Source organism: Labeo rohita, chromosome 17 (assembly GCF_022985175.1).
Source record: "Labeo rohita strain BAU-BD-2019 chromosome 17, IGBB_LRoh.1.0, whole genome shotgun sequence".
Classification (NCBI taxonomy): domain Eukaryota; kingdom Metazoa; phylum Chordata; class Actinopteri; order Cypriniformes; family Cyprinidae; genus Labeo; species Labeo rohita.
Genome location: NC_066885.1, coordinates 33087065 through 33103375, shown reverse-complemented (window position 1 = coordinate 33103375; position 16311 = coordinate 33087065). Strand labels below are relative to the sequence as shown.

Genomic DNA, 16311 nt, shown 5'->3' with positions numbered 1-16311 from the left:
CAAATCAGTCCCACAGATTTAGAAGCAAAGACATTCTGATCAGAAGTTTCATTCATCTCATCCCAACTTTTTAAAGGAATAATTTAGTCTTAATCTTATTTGAATCTCCATAGCTTGTTCACTGATTGTCATGTTTGGTTAAACTCAGTGGCAAACCAAAAACTGATTTACAGTCAGTTCTACTGAGTTTGTGTTAATATTTGAGTTGCTGTGGCTTTGATATTATTTTATGTGTATTTCATTAATCACACACTGTGTTGATTTTTGTCTATAGGATTGTAAGATGACATGGCTCACTCATTTTGTGTTCAGTTTCTTCGACAATGCTGATTGGTTGTTTCTTAACAGATTTAAATTAAGCTCTCTCTCTTTCTCTTTTTCTCTCTTTCCACTTCCACATATTTTGAAAAGTTTATTGGTGAACTTCAACGCAATCACATTTTCCCACCACAGTCCCTTGTGAAAAAGAAGTATACTTAATTGATTTGTATGTGCACTTGTTCTTTACTCTTCTTGCTGATATAATATTAATTGAAAATGAATAAAATTAATAAAAATTGAAATCAAAGGCCACATAAGTGCACTCAAAGAGAGACCGTAAATGTTAAAGCATTATATTTTATCAATCTTTTGTCATGATTTAAAGTTAAAGTTAATATAAAGTTAATCAATTTTGAATGTTCTAAATTGCAGAAGACAATAGAAAAGTTGAACTTAAGTCCTACTCGAGTGGCTCAAGAAGAATTCAAGTTCACGTAACTGGATTTAATATAAATTTAAACTGTATTTATATATGTATACTGTGAATTTAATTTTGGACACCAAGTGTCCAAAATCATTATTTAGTTCACATTTAAGTATTTCCTTTTAAAGTATATTATTTCCATACTGAAGTGTAATTCTTTTTCACAAGGGCTTCTAGATTACTAGTGTTGTAACCGTTGCAAACTATTACCCTCATTACCACTGCTTTGCAAAGTATTAATAGTTATTTATCACTACTAATCCTAAGCCCTTTAAAAACAGGTTGAAAATGTATATGCTTATTAATTAAATAGTAAACTATTTGCGTAGTACTTCACTCGAAGTTCACTCGATGCTGCGTTTCATTGACACTGATGAGAACATACTTTGTTTGACCAGTTGTGAAGCATGTGCGTCAAATAGGGATGGGCGATATCATATCGTTTGCGATATACCGGTAAAAAATTTCCCCACAATAAGAATTAGTCCCTCAATAACAACGATAAAGTTATCGTTATTATAGCACGTGTGCAATATGCTTTTGCATGTGTTTGAGCTTGTTTATAAAGCTTTTGTCCAACAAAGATATCATTTATTGACATGCTTCTTCTCTAAATTAACTTCATAACATACTCCAGTGTTTGAAATAACCTTTTTTTTTTACGATCAGATGTGGCTTCATATCACAGAATGAGGCATAAATCATACTATTTTGTAGTATTTTAAAGGCGATTAGCATTGCATTATAAATAAACTTTATCCTTATAAAAATACCCAAGATTGTTTGAAGAAGACAAACCATATATTGTAGCAATCATATGTTCATTGTCAAGTTTCCTCAGTTAAAATGTCTCTATCTGCGTTCTCTATCAGCTAAACAGCTATACAGCGATAACTTGATTAGTGATTTCCTGGAGCGTCGTCAGTACTGTTACTTCTGCTATAAAGCATATGTGGAGTTTCTGTGCAAGAGCGCCCTCCGGCCTCCAGTGAATTAAACAGTCGTTACATTGTATGTGTGTACTCAGTTATGCTCTATTTTGGGTAAAAATAGGAAAGATAATACTTTTCTCTAAAGAAACAGGATTCCATGAATTATCGTCATTGATATCATTATTGCAATAATACCAGAAATTATCATAATACATTTTTAAGCCCATATCGCCCATCCCTAGCGTCAAACACGCCAATGGCTTAAATAATAGGGGGAAGAGCATGCTGCCCTCACATTTGAGGGTGGTCAGTGTGAGCACTGCGATTCACTTCCTATCCGTGTGCTCCGCTTTAGGCTCATGGGCTAGGTGCATCGTCAGACCCCTCAAGGAGGGGCATTAAAAATTCCAGCAGTTCCCAGCACACTCAGGGAATCACTGTACAATCTCAGCGTGTTTGGGGGTCAGTGGTTTCCAGCGAAATGTTACATGTTTGGTTGTCTCCTGCCATGTTTCAGGACGCCAAACATTGAACAATCCCTCAAAACAAAGTGTCAAAATTAGTGCATTCTGGAACTGGCAACGTGGAAGCTACTGCTATATATTTCTCTTTGGGTTGTAAGGAACATAGAAAAGGGCTACAAGATGCAATTTGTATATTGTTCTCCACGTTTCAACTTAATGGTCTCCATGCATTTGTTGACACATAAATTGCAACATCTGCTGGACAAAGAACATAGGGCCATAGAACATGTTCCCCTCCCTGGCTCCCTAGGCTTGTCACCCGCACATACACGAACTGCATGGATGCAGCCTTGGCTCCTTTGCAAAAACAGTGCATCCACATTTTAATTTACATCAACAACTGGCTGATTTAGTCTCAAGAGCTTGCGCTTCAATATTGGGATGTCATCCACGCTCATCTCAAGTCTCTGAGATTAAGACTCAACACCAAGAAGAGTGTTCTTTCTTTTTCCCAAAAGACAAAATATTTAGGGGTTGTATGGGATTCAATCACAGTATGGGCACAACTGTCTCCCACATGTGTTGAATCCATTCTAAACACCCTAAAGAATATGAGGTTTGGTCACTGTCCATTACTTTTCATGTCTCATGGTGGCTGCATACATGGTGTAACTTAAAGCCTCCTGCTCATGAGACTGTTTTAGTTGTGGTTCAGCGCCAGGGGATTTAATCCAAGGGCCTGTCCCCAGTATCATATAAAGGTTATGTGCTAGGGGCTTTGTAGTCTTTCTGTGTGGTTCAGACCAGGTATCGACAGATGCTTCCTTCACAAGCTGGGGTGCGGTTTTAGATGACCGTCCAGCCCAAGGGAAATGGAGAGGTCATCTTTTTGATTGGCACATCATTTGCCTCGAAATGATGGCTGTATTTCATGCCCTGAAATACTTCTTCCAGCAGTTAAGGGGTTAGCATAGTGCGAATGGACAGACTTGTCCAGACAAGCTATAACACACAGGGAATGGAATTTACAAAGTAGTGAGACAAATTTTGGTAAAATTTTAGGAAGCAGTGGCGGACCTTTTCTCTTCACAGTAGAGATTTCCCCTCTACTTCTCTCTGACTCTTCCAGCTCCCTTGCGTCTTGCCGTGATGGCACGTAAGTGCCCCAGATTGCGTCTTTATGCATTTCCCCCAGGGTCTTGCCTCTTAGCGCCTCATTTGCTGACCAGATTGTGGTTCTCAGACCAATTATCCTCCTCAATGGCTCGCCATGGGCAATTCCAATCTCAGGCGCAGGGGGCGATATTTCATCCCCGACCTGAGCTTTGGAACCTGCATGTCTGGCCCCTGAAGAGGATAAGCTAACAGATGCTGGGCTTCTTTGTACAGACTAAGTGCTAGGCCTCTCTCGACTAGAAGTAGTAATGCCCTCAGATGGCACATTTTTGAAAGTATGATACACCGTGCAGACCCAGTTCACCGCCAAACTGTTTCAGTGCAGGAGCTCCTGCAAGAAGGACTGTCCTCAGGTAATTGTCCTAGTACTCTCAGAGTCCATGTGGCTGCTGTTTTGGCTGAGCATGCTCCGATTGAAGCATCCTCTAGTCCTTCATGGAGCTAAACGGTTGTCGCCGTTCGCCAGAGTGACAGTCCTTTCGTGGGACTTAGCTGTCTGGTCTAGATGGACACCTTCTTTCTGAGTCAGTACCTGTCAGTTTTCTGACTCTAAAGATGTTTTCATGGCTATTACTTCTTTAAAGAGACTTAAGGATTTGCAGACTCTGTCAGTCTTGCCAGACATTGCCCTTGGACTAATTATCTTCTTAAAGTTCCATTCTCAACCATGCATCTGGTCGATCTTGAAGGCTGCAGAGCAAGAAAGACTTCACCTACTGTGTCCAGTTTGTGCTCTTCAGATTTACGTCCACTGTACCAGCCAGTGGCTTGCATCAGAGCATCTTTTCATATGCTATCAAGGGCCGAAACTGGGGGGCTGCTGCCACTAGGCAAACCATGTCACATTAGGTGAGGGATGCTTTTGCCCTAGTCTACGAGGTGTGCGGTCAAGCTTTGCCTCTAGGAGTTAGGCTCTATTCAATCAGGGGGTTGGATTCTTTAAGGCTTTGAAAAGAAGCGTCCACCTGCATCAAGTGTGTTTTATGGCAAGCTGGTCCTCCCCACACGTTTATCAGGCTCTATAGTTTCGATGACCATGCTACTCCGTACTCACTTGTCCTTGAGTCAACATCCCAAGGTCATGTCTGAGACCTCTCCAATATTTGTGCACACACACTACACAATCTTGAGGGGTCCAGACACGTTCCAGTGCGGCAACATTGGTATTCTCGTTACCGTCAGCGTTGATGAAACAGAACATTGAGTGTAGCTTTTCATAGGGAGTGTCCCGAGTTAATTGACTGTAACCCTGTTCCCTGAAAAAGTGGGAACAAGATGCTGTGCCTCATTGCCACACTGTGGGGCGTGTCTAGATGTCTCTTCAGACAAAGGTATAAGAAGGTGCATCTGTTTCATGTCTGTTTATAACCTCTCATGTGCAAGCATTCCAATTACGTCACTGACTGAGGTTACTTAAATTCTTGGCGTGGTTGACACACATCCTTCACAACCGGTCGAACAAAGTTCTCATCAGCGTTAATAAAAAACAGTATCTCATTCCTGCTTTTTCAGGGAACAGGGTTACAGATAAGTAGCAGGAGATGAACTTGTGTCACTCTTATGAAATATGAATAACAGTGGCTTTTCCCTTTTACATTTAAAATGTTAGTACAAAACAGCCTAATAACTGATTTAACTAGACAATTTCATCATGTAGCATTACATTATTGTTTTTGTCACCATCTTTGAAAAAAATTTCAAAACAAACAAAAGTTTTTTCCAGATGTGTTCATAAATTGGGTGGTAAAACAGAAGTGGCCAGGTCTTGTATGTACTGAGCATGTTATTTGCTGTAAACTAATGTACTTTTGTTTTTACCTCTAGAAATCACTTCACAAAGAGCCTCCAGTTAGACATAACAGCTGTTTACATCAGAGAGTAAGACCAAAGTTTACCTCTTACCCTTTCCATTGCATATGAATATGTGTATGCTTTCAATACTATATTGTTTATGTCAGTCAATTTTCAAGTGGCTGAGCACAGTTGGTGTTAGTCATGCTGAAAATCATGATTGATTTATTCTTTCATTCATCCATGTCCACCTGAAAAGATTTTGTTGTTCAGTCTTAATACTGATTCATATTTACTGAATCAATTTTTAATAACCATTCAGTCAACTTCAGTCCTGCACATATTTTTTCCCATTACGGAATGCTACCAATTCCAACCATTTCCGTTTGGGACTGAATCGATTGAATAAATAAGGTTTACCACAGATATTTTAGATGTTTCTACATTATGTTCCTTTTAATGAAGGTTTTATTGTGGCTGCAACAAGTTGTTTAAAACTCCAGAATTCATATCAGGGTTGGCAAAAATTATAATGTAAGAATTTCAAGTTCACAACTGTCCATTTGAACTGAAATTTAAATCACAAACCAGATGTTGAATTGCAATGAAATAAATTAAATATAAAATAGAATTTGAAATCATAGTCACACAAAGTGTGACAAAAAAACATTTTCATAACTTTATTGACAAAAGATGCTATTATTATATTTTCCCTAAAACATATTGTGTGATTTTATGAAAATATATCTCAAAACTAAATTTAATATTGTCAAAGCAATTAACACCCGTCACTTTGATTTTGCATATAGTAGCAAAACTAATGTCCACCACATTATTTTTAGATCTCTTCCTTAAAAAAAAAAATTACAAACATTTTAAAAAACATTTTTATTACAAATTACAAATAAAAAGGCATATTTTTTTATTCTATTAATATTAACTGTAATATTTACATTAAGAATTTTCCATTTAAAACTAGAATTTCCATTATAAAAATATAATGTGAATTATGAAAAATGACTTGATGATTATCATTGAATGTTTCTGCAAATAGCCAATATGTTTTTGGTCATTTATACTGACAGTAAACTGCATTTACAGCAGTTACAATAATTTCTTCAAATTTCAATCCATTTTAATTCTCTCTTCTTGAGTTCTAACTACAATTAAGCATCTGGTGAATTGCATATATGCATATATGAACAACAATAATTGAAGAGATGCAAAAATCAGCTAAATCCATCTGACGTCTTTCTTTAAAAAATGCATTTTTATCAGGCTCAGATGTATAGGCTTCTATGTAAGTACTGGTACTTCTGATTGGGCTGAGGCTGGTGTTTTAGCGAGTTTGAAGAAAAAGTATTTGATTGGGCGTATAATCAGTGTTGGGGAGTAACTAGTGACTGCTCTAAAATGAGACACCAATGTTTCAGGAGTTTGGGACACACAATAGGACACATGCTTATTAGATAACTGTTTTATTTCCTATTTGGGTTTATGCATAAATTTTATTTTTAAAGATTGTTTTTTTCCAAGGCATTGTTGGATGCTAGTGTTTTCTGTCATAACTATGCAAACATTTGATTTCAAACCCAGTATCATAGCTATTAATCTATTTGTTGTTATGATGTTATTTACGTTATGATCTTGTTATGACATATAGCGCAACAGCGCTCACGGTGACCCGAGTTCGATTCCCGTCTCGAGGTCCTTTCCCGATCCCACTCCCCTCTCTCCTCCCAACTCTTTCCTGTCATCTCTCTACTGTCCTATCACAATAAAAGGCATAAAAAGCCCAAAAAAATAAGTAAAAAAAAAAAACAAAAAAAAGTCTGAATCTGTGGTGGCTGTGCTTTAAATTTAATTATTACATAGCTCAGGCTCATTCGGGGCAACTTAAGTCATAATTTTTCTTGACGGAAGCTTTGTGTTTGGTTAGCTGATAAATTGTTAAATTGCTTAATTCAAGATAATGTGGACAATTTCTTAATTCTGTCATCCTGGTATCGTGAACTTGCTCTGTTGTTTCATACAAATACAGCTGCTGCCATTTTTTTTTTTTTTTGTACACTGTAATGGATTATAAAATAACTAACAAACTAGTACTACTACTTAATTGTTTATGTGGTAAAATGTTGTGTAAGAAAAGTGGTATGACTGCACTGTATCCCTAAAATGTCTAGTTTGAACTTGCCGTTTGCTAGCAACTGATTTCTTCATGGAAGTAATTAAAAGTAATAAGTTACATTACTTTAATAAAGTAATTGAAAAGTTACACTACTTATTACATTTTAAATCAAGTAACTTGTAATCTGTAACCTATTACATTTCCAAAGTAACCTTCCCAACACTGCGTATAATATGTGTCAAGAGCATTCAGTCAGTATTATTATCTCATTTTTGACCGAGATGGTTTTGCATCTGAACTCTTCAATTCAAGAACTGGGTTAGAATTTATGACTTAATTCTCAAAAGTGTATAACCCGGATTCATGTTTTGTCATCATCTTCCACATAACTGTATTTCATTTGACAGGCGCTTTCCTCTGTGTTTGACAGGAGCCGATGAGCGAACAGAACTTTGACGCATATGTGACCACGCTAACGGACATGTACACGAATCAAGATCACTATCAGAGTCCAGAGAACAAGGCCCTGCTAGAAAATATAAAACAAGCGGTACAAGGCATTCAAGTCTAGCATCTCAGAATGAAGGGGAAACTTTCCTAAAATGAAGAATTATGGGGGAAAGAAGACACTTCCAGAAAAAAAAAAGAAAAAAAAAAATCATAACAATCATATTGGATGCCTCATGCTTTGCTATTGTAGTTTATCAAACAGTGTTAAATTCATGTTCTTTTTTAAAAAGTGTTATGCTGACTAAACATGGTTTTTCTTTTGTTTTTGTTTTTTCTTGCCTTGCTTTAAAAAAAATATTGATCTGCAAAATAGTTTTTGAAAGTATTCACATTTTGTGCGTTTTCATATTGGCTAATGTAATGTGAATCATCCTTCTCGCTGCTCATTGATGCACCTTTTTAGTGTATATTTCTGAACAGTAATGCAACCACTACTGAACATTATTTGATGCTTGCTGAAAGAGTGTCATAAACTGGAAAAAGCTAGCCACTAAACATTTTTTAATCATCTGAAAGATGTTTTGTGCCATTTCTGAAATGGCAAGTGTTTCTTTTTTTTATCATTTAAGGAATAGTTTAGCCAAACTGAAAATTTGCTGAAAATGTACATGTTTGAGATGTAAATGAGTTTGTTTCTTCGTGTTAACAAATTTGGAGAAATGTAGCATTAATAGCATGTGTAGTTGTTCACAAAGAGATGCTCTGCAGTAAATGGGTGCTGTCAGAATGAGAGTCCAAACAGCTGATAAACACACCACAGTGATCCACATTTTTATCAGCTGTTTGGACACTCATTCTGATGGCAGTCATTCACCGCAGAGCATCCGCTGGTGAGCAAGCGATGGAATGACACGTTTCTCCAAATCAGTTCTGGTGAGAAAACAAACTTATCTACATCCTGGAAGGCCTGAAGGTGAGTACTTTTTCAGCAAATTATCATTTCTGGGTGAACTATACTTTTAATATCAGCTATCAGTGAAGAAAGATAAGGGGGGGAAAGGGTTGGTGTTGAAAACAAAGATCGTAGAAATGGCTTTGGCATGTGAATGTTTTATGGTAAACGTCATGACACCGAAAGCTAACGGCGGAGACCCTGTTAATGCTTCAAAATGCAAAAGCTTTGATTATCTTTGGCTTTGTCATTTAATCTGTATTAATGTATCGGCAATAGCGGCTCCAAACATCGCGTCTTGATTTGGTCTGTTCTTGAAATAACAGTAGCCGGAATGGAACTGTCTCAGCAATATATGACTTAACCATGTGTATAAAAAAAGAGATGCAATCTATGTGGTGGGTATATGCAATTTCATGTTTGTAAACAGTGGAAGCTACAGAATCTTTTTACTATATGTAAATGATTGATTTTTATATAAATCTTTTAATACAAATGTTTTAAAGGGACGGAAAGGTGGAAATTAGGTTTAGAGACGGACAATGCTCTATGAGTTTCATTTTGTTCCTGTATACAGTGCTGCGCAGGGACACGTTTGTTTCCATGCTCGGATGTTTGTACAGTATGGAAAATATAGCAGAAGGAATCTGTAAAGAATATAGACAATGAAAACGGGACCTACAGGGTTTTTGCCCCCCCACTTTTGTGCCAGAAGACTATTTGCACTTATCCCACCTTCGGTCGATGTGCAATCTCCAGGTGTCTCTGTGGCACGAGGAAGGCGTGATGACAGACGTTGAGCAATTTGAGGAGATCAGAGATTACAGGGATTTGAAATATTAATGAGGACAATATCTTTACGAGAAATATTGTGCATTTTTAAATAACAATGCTAGTTCGTTGAGTATGTTCTATATCATACAAAATAATCCCCAGCAGCACTTTATGTCTAATCACTGTACAAAATCATTAAAGAGTAGTCAATCGAAATAAAGCGTTTTAAGGACAAAAACAAAAAAACAAAAAAGCAAAACAAAACTCCCACTGCAATGGGATCGGTTGTTCGAGTCAGCGGTAGAGTTTGGGGGTGTTGCGGCATTACGTGCACCCCTAATTTCCATTGTACTATTAGCTGTAGCAACCTTGTTAATACCTTATTGAGAGCTAATGCAAAGGTGCTTGTATTTCACTGGATATCATCCATTGTACTAATCAGTCCTTTTTTAGGGCTCCATCATTCATGCACAGCATCACATCTGCAGCTTTTTGCTAATATAGTAATGCTTTCGATAGAGAAATAGCTAGTATCAGTTTTTGAATTGATTATTGTCATGGTACAATGGAAATGGGAATTTAAGCACAAACATGCTGCTCATTTACTGTCGGTGCATAATACTTTTTTTTTTTTTTTTTTTACATATACGTGACTAATTACTCAAGGTAAGATGAAAGAAGTCACATATTCGATTGCCGATTTTTCATATGAATTATTGTGAATTCATGAGTTTAATTATCTGAAATTCTTCATTTCAAGGTTAATTTGTTTAATCATCAATGAAGACGGGATTTTGTATAAACTATCGTGCTCTCTGTGGAACTGGAGTTTGATTTATTTTTGTACGATTCAGCATGAATTTGTTTTAATTTTACTATAAATGTGTGAGATCACAAGTTACAGTGATTTTCATTTTTAAATTGTGAAATTTGTACAATATTTGTCATGCTGGATGTTGACACATCGTACTCTGAATAAAGAAAATGGTGTTGCCACACACTTGACTAGACATCTTCTGTGACTGCAAAATAAACTGATCAGGCATAACATTATGACCACCATCCTAATATTGTGTTGGTTCCCCTTTTGCTGCCAAACAGTCCTGACCCATTGAGGCATGGACTCTACTAAACCCCTGAAGGTGTGCTGTGGTATCTGGCACCAAGATATTAACAGCAGATCCTTTAAGTCCTGTAAGATGCGAGGTGGGGCCTGCATGGATCGATCTTGTTCAACACATCTCATAGACACTCGATTGGATTGAGATCTGGGGAATTTGGAGGCCAAATCAACACCTCAAACCATTTTTGCTTTGTGAAAGGGCACATTATCCTGCTGAAAGAGGCCACAGCCAGCAGGAAATACAGTTTTTATGAAAGGGTGTACATGGTCTGGAACAATGCTTAGGTAGGTGGTACATGTCAAAGTAACAGTCACATGGATGGCAGGACCCAAGGTTTCCCAGCAGAACATTACCCAAAGCATCACACTGCCTCCACCGGCTTGCTTTCTTCCCATAGTGCATCCTGGTGCCATGTCTTCCCCAGGTAAGTGAGGCACACGGACCCAGTCATCCACGTGATGTAAAAAAAAAAAACATGATTCATCAGACCAGGCCACCTTCTTCCATTGCTCTGTGGTCCAGTTCTGATGGTCATGTGCCCACTGTTGGAACTTTCGGCGGTGGACAGGGGTCAGTATGGGCACCTTGACTGGTCTTGACCCAGTCATCTAGTCATCACAATTTGGCCCTTGTCAAACTTGCTCAAATTAAATCTGATATAACATGTATTTATTTATTTATTTATTTATTTACTAATTCACGAGTTCACCCTCACATCTAATCTAGTTGAGTAAACAGTAAGCATATTTTGGCGTGCTGTCCTGGGGGAGGGCTCCGAGCCCGGAATATGGCCCGAACACAGAGAACTGCCCCCATCCCAAGTATAGGATGAGGATAGATTAAGAGTGAGGAGTTGGGGTGGAGGGGGGATGCCGAAAAAACAGTCGAATGATGGAGGTAAGTCGGCTGTGTGCTTATATATGACTTGTGCTAGCTAGACGAGTTGCACCTGTGCCAAATTAGTTGATTATCTGATCATGCTCCTCCCGAACTTTGTTATCAAACATCATTTCACGAGTTCACCCTCACATTTAATCTGGTTGAGTAAACAGTAAGCATATTTTGGCGTGCTGTCCTGGGGGAGGGCTCCGAGCCCGGAATATGGCCCGAACACAGAGAACTCCCCCAAAAGAAGCTTAAAGGCCTGAGACAGCAGCCAGACTTGTTAGTTGCCCCCCAAAATATGCATGCTGAGTAGAAATTTGAGGGGCCGGGGGGGGGGGGTGGGGGGTGTCTTGGGGCAGAGCGACTTGGAGAGCCCTTGCACTGTCTGACGGGAGCTGCGACTCGAGGTGTCAGACTGGCGAGCCCTACATGTCGCTAAAGGAGGAGCATGATGGCAGATATCAAATGAGGGGCTCTCGCTGCTTCCGAAGGGAGCTGCGGCTCTGCTGCACCGGAAGGGCGAGTCCCTCTTGCAGCCGGAGACGAGGAACGTTTTGATGCGTCGGACGAGGGCTCCCGCTACGACCGAAGGGAGCCTGCAGCTCTGCTGCACCGGGAGGGAGGGCCCCGTCCGCTGCCGAGTACGCAGCGTAACTCAATTGGCAGACGGAGGGCCCACACTGCGACCGAAGGGAGCTGTGGCTCTGCTGCACCGGAAGGGGAAGCCCCGTCCGACGCTAGATAGGCAAGAATATTTAAGTCGATAGATGGAGGAACTCTCGTTGCTTCCGAAGGGAGCTGCGGCTCTGCTGCACCGGGAGGGAGAGTCCCCCTTGCGATGACGTATCGGGTGGAGGGCCCCCACTGCGACCGAAGGGAGCCACGGCTCTGCTGCACCGGGAGGAAGAGCCCCGTCTGCCGCCAAGTACGCAGCGTAACTTCAGACGGCAGATGGAGGGCTCACACTGTGACCGAAGGGAACCGTGGCCCTGCTGCACCGGAAGGGGGAGCCCGGTCCGATGCTGGATGAGCCAAAAAGATTCGGAACGAGTGGTGGAGGGACTCTCGTTGCTTCCGAAGGGAGCTTCGGCTCTGCTGCACCGGAAGAGAGAGTCCCCCTTGCGACGATGTATCGGGCGTGGAGCCCCCACTGCAATCGAAGGGAGCCGTAGCTCTGCTGCACCGGGAGGGAGAGCCCCGTCCGCCACTGAGCACGCAGCGCAACTCAAATGATAGACGGAGGGCCCACACTGCGACCGAAGGGAGCCACGGCTCTGCTGCACCGGGAGGGGAAGCCCCATTAAATGCTGAATAGGTGAGAAGATTTAAGACGACTGGTGGAGGGACTCTCGCTGCTTCCGAAGGGAGCTGCGGCTCTGCTGCACCGGAAGGGAGAGTTCCTCTTGCGACAATGTATCGGATGGAGGGCTCCCGCTGCGACCGAAGGGAGCCGCGGCTCTGCTGCACCGGGAAGGAGAGTCCCATCTGCCGCGGAGTACGCAGCGTAACTCCAACAGACGGGGGACTCATGTTGCAACCGAAGGGAGCCGCGGCTCTGCTGCACCGGTAGGGGGAGCCCCGTCCGATGTTGAATAAGTAAAGAAATTCAAAGCGAGTGATGGAGGGACTCTCACTGCATCCGAAGGGAGCTGCGGCTCTGCTGCACCGGAAGGGAGAGTCCCCCTTGCGGCTGAATACGAAGCGTGGTTTGATGCCTCGGATGGAGGGCTCTCACTGCAACCGAAGGGAGCTTCGGCTCTGCTGCACCGGAAGAGAGAGTCCCCCTTGCGACGATGTATCGGGCGTGGAGCCCCCACTGCAATCGAAGGGAGCCGTAGCTCTGCTGCACCGGGAGGGAGAGCCCCGTCCGCCACTGAGCACGCAGCGCAACTCAAATGATAGACGGAGGGCCCACACTGCGACCGAAGGGAGCCACGGCTCTGCTGCACCGGGAGGGGAAGCCCCATTAAATGCTGAATAGGTGAGAAGATTTAAGACGACTGGTGGAGGGACTCCCGCTGCGACCGAAGGGAGCCGCGGCTCTGCTGCACCGGGAAGGAGAGTCCCATCTGCCGCGGAGTACGCAGCGTAACTCCAACAGACGGGGGACTCATGTTGCAACCGAAGGGAGCCGCGGCTCTGCTGCACCGGTAGGGGGAGCCCCGTCCGATGTTGAATAAGTAAAGAAATTCAAAGCGAGTGATGGAGGGACTCTCACTGCATCCGAAGGGAGCTGCGGCTCTGCTGCACCGGAAGGGAGAGTCCCCCTTGCGGCTGAATACGAAGCGTGGTTTGATGCCTCGGATGGAGGGCTCTCACTGCAACCGAAGGGGGCCTGCGGCTCTGCTGCACCGGGAGGGAGAGCCCCATCCGACGCAGAGTACGCAGCGTAACTCGAGACAAAGGACGGAGGGCTCACACTGCGACCGAAGGGAGCCGTGGTCCTGCTGCACCGGAAGGGAGAGCCCTGTCCGTTGCTGGATGTGCACATGAGATTTGAAACGATGGCTGAAGGGCTGAAGGGTGACCAAAAAGGGGCTTTGACTGGCTGCATCGGAAAGGAAAGCCTTGACTGCTCAAGTAAGCGATGTTATTAAAAGCAGGGAACTTTTATCTGTTTATTTATTTATTTATTTATTTCTGATAAATGCTAGATGGGCTTCTTTTATGTTGTGGTGATTGGACCGGATGTAGCTTCTGAAAGCATCTGATGACCACTGACCGACCGCTTGTATTTGATGCTGTGAGAGATTTTTTTTTTTTTTTTGTGGGTAAGCCCGTTTGAGCAAGAATCAGTTTTAGATGTCTTCAAATTAGAAATATGTTGCACGTTGGTTAGAGTTATTGATGCAAAGAGGGTCAAGAAAGGATTTAGATTGAGCGTTCCTGAGTTGGAAGCAGGAAAAGGGAGCCTGATATTTTAAATTGAAAAGAAGGGTAAGAAAGAAGATAAGGAAGGACCATAACTGTTTGCGGAGGCAGCCTCACGCGTGGATTAGCTCCTGGCCATCGATAGGGAAAAGGAGCAGCAGGAGGGTAAGAGTAAGGTGGCAGATCTTGAGTGGCTAGCGAAGGCAGCCTCACACTTGCGTCTGCTACCAGAGGTAGAAGGGAAGGGGTGGGAAGGATAGGAGGTCGGAAAGTCGTGTCGGCGTGCAGTGTGAGGAGCAGCTGAGTCTGGGGAGCAGCCCAGGCTTGCTAATGGCTTGCTATGACTTGATAATCGAGGAGAGCTGAAACTTTATCTGGAAGAAAACAACGTTATTTTGAATGAAGTCGAGAGCTGTAAGGGAAGGGGAGCATGGGGCGCAATTGTCAGGGAAGGCAGTGGTTTGTGACATTCTGCAGTAAATGCTAAAATGCTTGAGTGGCCTGCAGTCTTGCCAACCCAGCAAATTTGTTGCTAGATTTAACAACTTCTCAGACCATCCTAGAAACTTTTTTTTTTGTTTTAATATGGTTATTAGTATTATTATAATATTTATTTATTTTATTTTTACTTATTTTATCATCATTATTATTATTATTATTATTATTTATTTATTTATTTATTTTTTGTGTTATACACATATTAATAATTGACAACATTTGCAACTTTTCATTAAAAACGTGAAAAAAAAAAAAAAAAAAAAAAAAAAAAAATAAAAAGACACTTTTCCTCTTAACCACACAAAATGAGTGTTGAAACAGCTGGCCAGCTGAGCAGCAGATCAGATGGTAAGAGGTGCTTAGCAGTAAGCTTATCACGTACAAATTAGTTTGCTAGTTGCACTTCAACAAAAACATTAATAGTAGCTTTATGATACACGTAAGTTGGGACTATGCACCTATGATTGTTAATTTTAGGTGCACTGTTGAACTTATTTTTCTCGAAAACCAATCTTTTTCCATCGTATCTGTCTGTGTACAACGTGTAATTAAAAACCCAGCTAAATGCTAGTGAAAATTAATACAGAACATTTGAGTAATTTCGTTTAGCGACTTCACCTACAAACACAAAAATCATTTGCAACACGGCCTGCATCGCGCTAGCGACTGCTGCGAGAGCTGTAGGCCTGACTGCATGCGGCGCTGCGGCCGGAAGACCCGCGGTGAAAAGTTGAGCCGAAGCGGGAAGCGAGTGAGGTTTTGCTGCGGTGAGAACTGGGACGCGACCCGAGCTCATTGATGCCTGCCGCTGCGACCCAGCGCTCGAGGAGAACCGGGTCTTGTGCGGGACTATGGTGGTGTCAAACGAGGAGAGTTCGGGGCTTTGCTCGATCTGTTGGCCGTCTTGGTGGTTGGAGTGGATTTAGGAGTGAGGTTGGCTAATCTGCAAGATGAAAAAAAAATATCCCGGGTCCGTTTTGTTTGTCCTCTGCGAGAATGATTCTTCGAGATTAAACAGCGTATATAGTCCATTTTCCGTGCGGAGGATATATTGGCATGGTCGAATGATACGAGGATGCCGGGGAAGAAACTGGAAGTCTCGCCGGTGGAAGTGATGTTAAGCTTCGGCGTTGTGGTGAACGTGTGGCTAACCGAGCGGAGCGACGGTCGCGATGAAGCGTGGAGCTCGACGGCAGTTGCGACAGGGGATCTCGTGTAACATTACTGGTCTCGTCGTTGTGCGGAAACGTAAGTCTGTAATATAATGGCGAAAGGAGCAAAACCGAATGCCAAAAAAAAAAAAAAAAACAGTCGAATGATGGAGGTAAGTCGGCTGTGTGCTTATATATGACTTGTGCTAGCTAGACGAGTTGCACCTGTGCCAAATTAGTTGATTATCTGATCATGCTCCTCCCGAACTTTGTTATCAAACATCATTTAAATAACTGAAATTGTGATGTTAACATAATTCTGAAAAGGTCTGGTATATTTTGGTATCTGATAAATTGACCTATGTCTTGT

The 16311-nt window shown here is 41.9% G+C and overlaps 1 protein-coding gene across 3 annotated transcripts in view; it reads left to right on the top strand.

Moving 5' to 3' along the window:
• myt1lb (myelin transcription factor 1-like, b) overlaps positions 1–10060 on the top strand; it is a 166476-nt gene extending 156416 nt beyond the window's left edge. For all 3 annotated transcript variants that reach the window (XM_051133403.1, XM_051133402.1, XM_051133404.1), the window contains 2 exons: positions 5142–5195; positions 7667–10060. In XM_051133403.1, the coding sequence (XP_050989360.1) occupies positions 5142–5195; positions 7667–7807 (195 nt within the window). In that variant the 3' untranslated portion in view covers positions 7808–10060. The remainder of the gene's footprint in view (positions 1–5141; positions 5196–7666) is intronic.
• The last annotated feature ends 6251 nt before the right edge of the window (positions 10061–16311 follow it).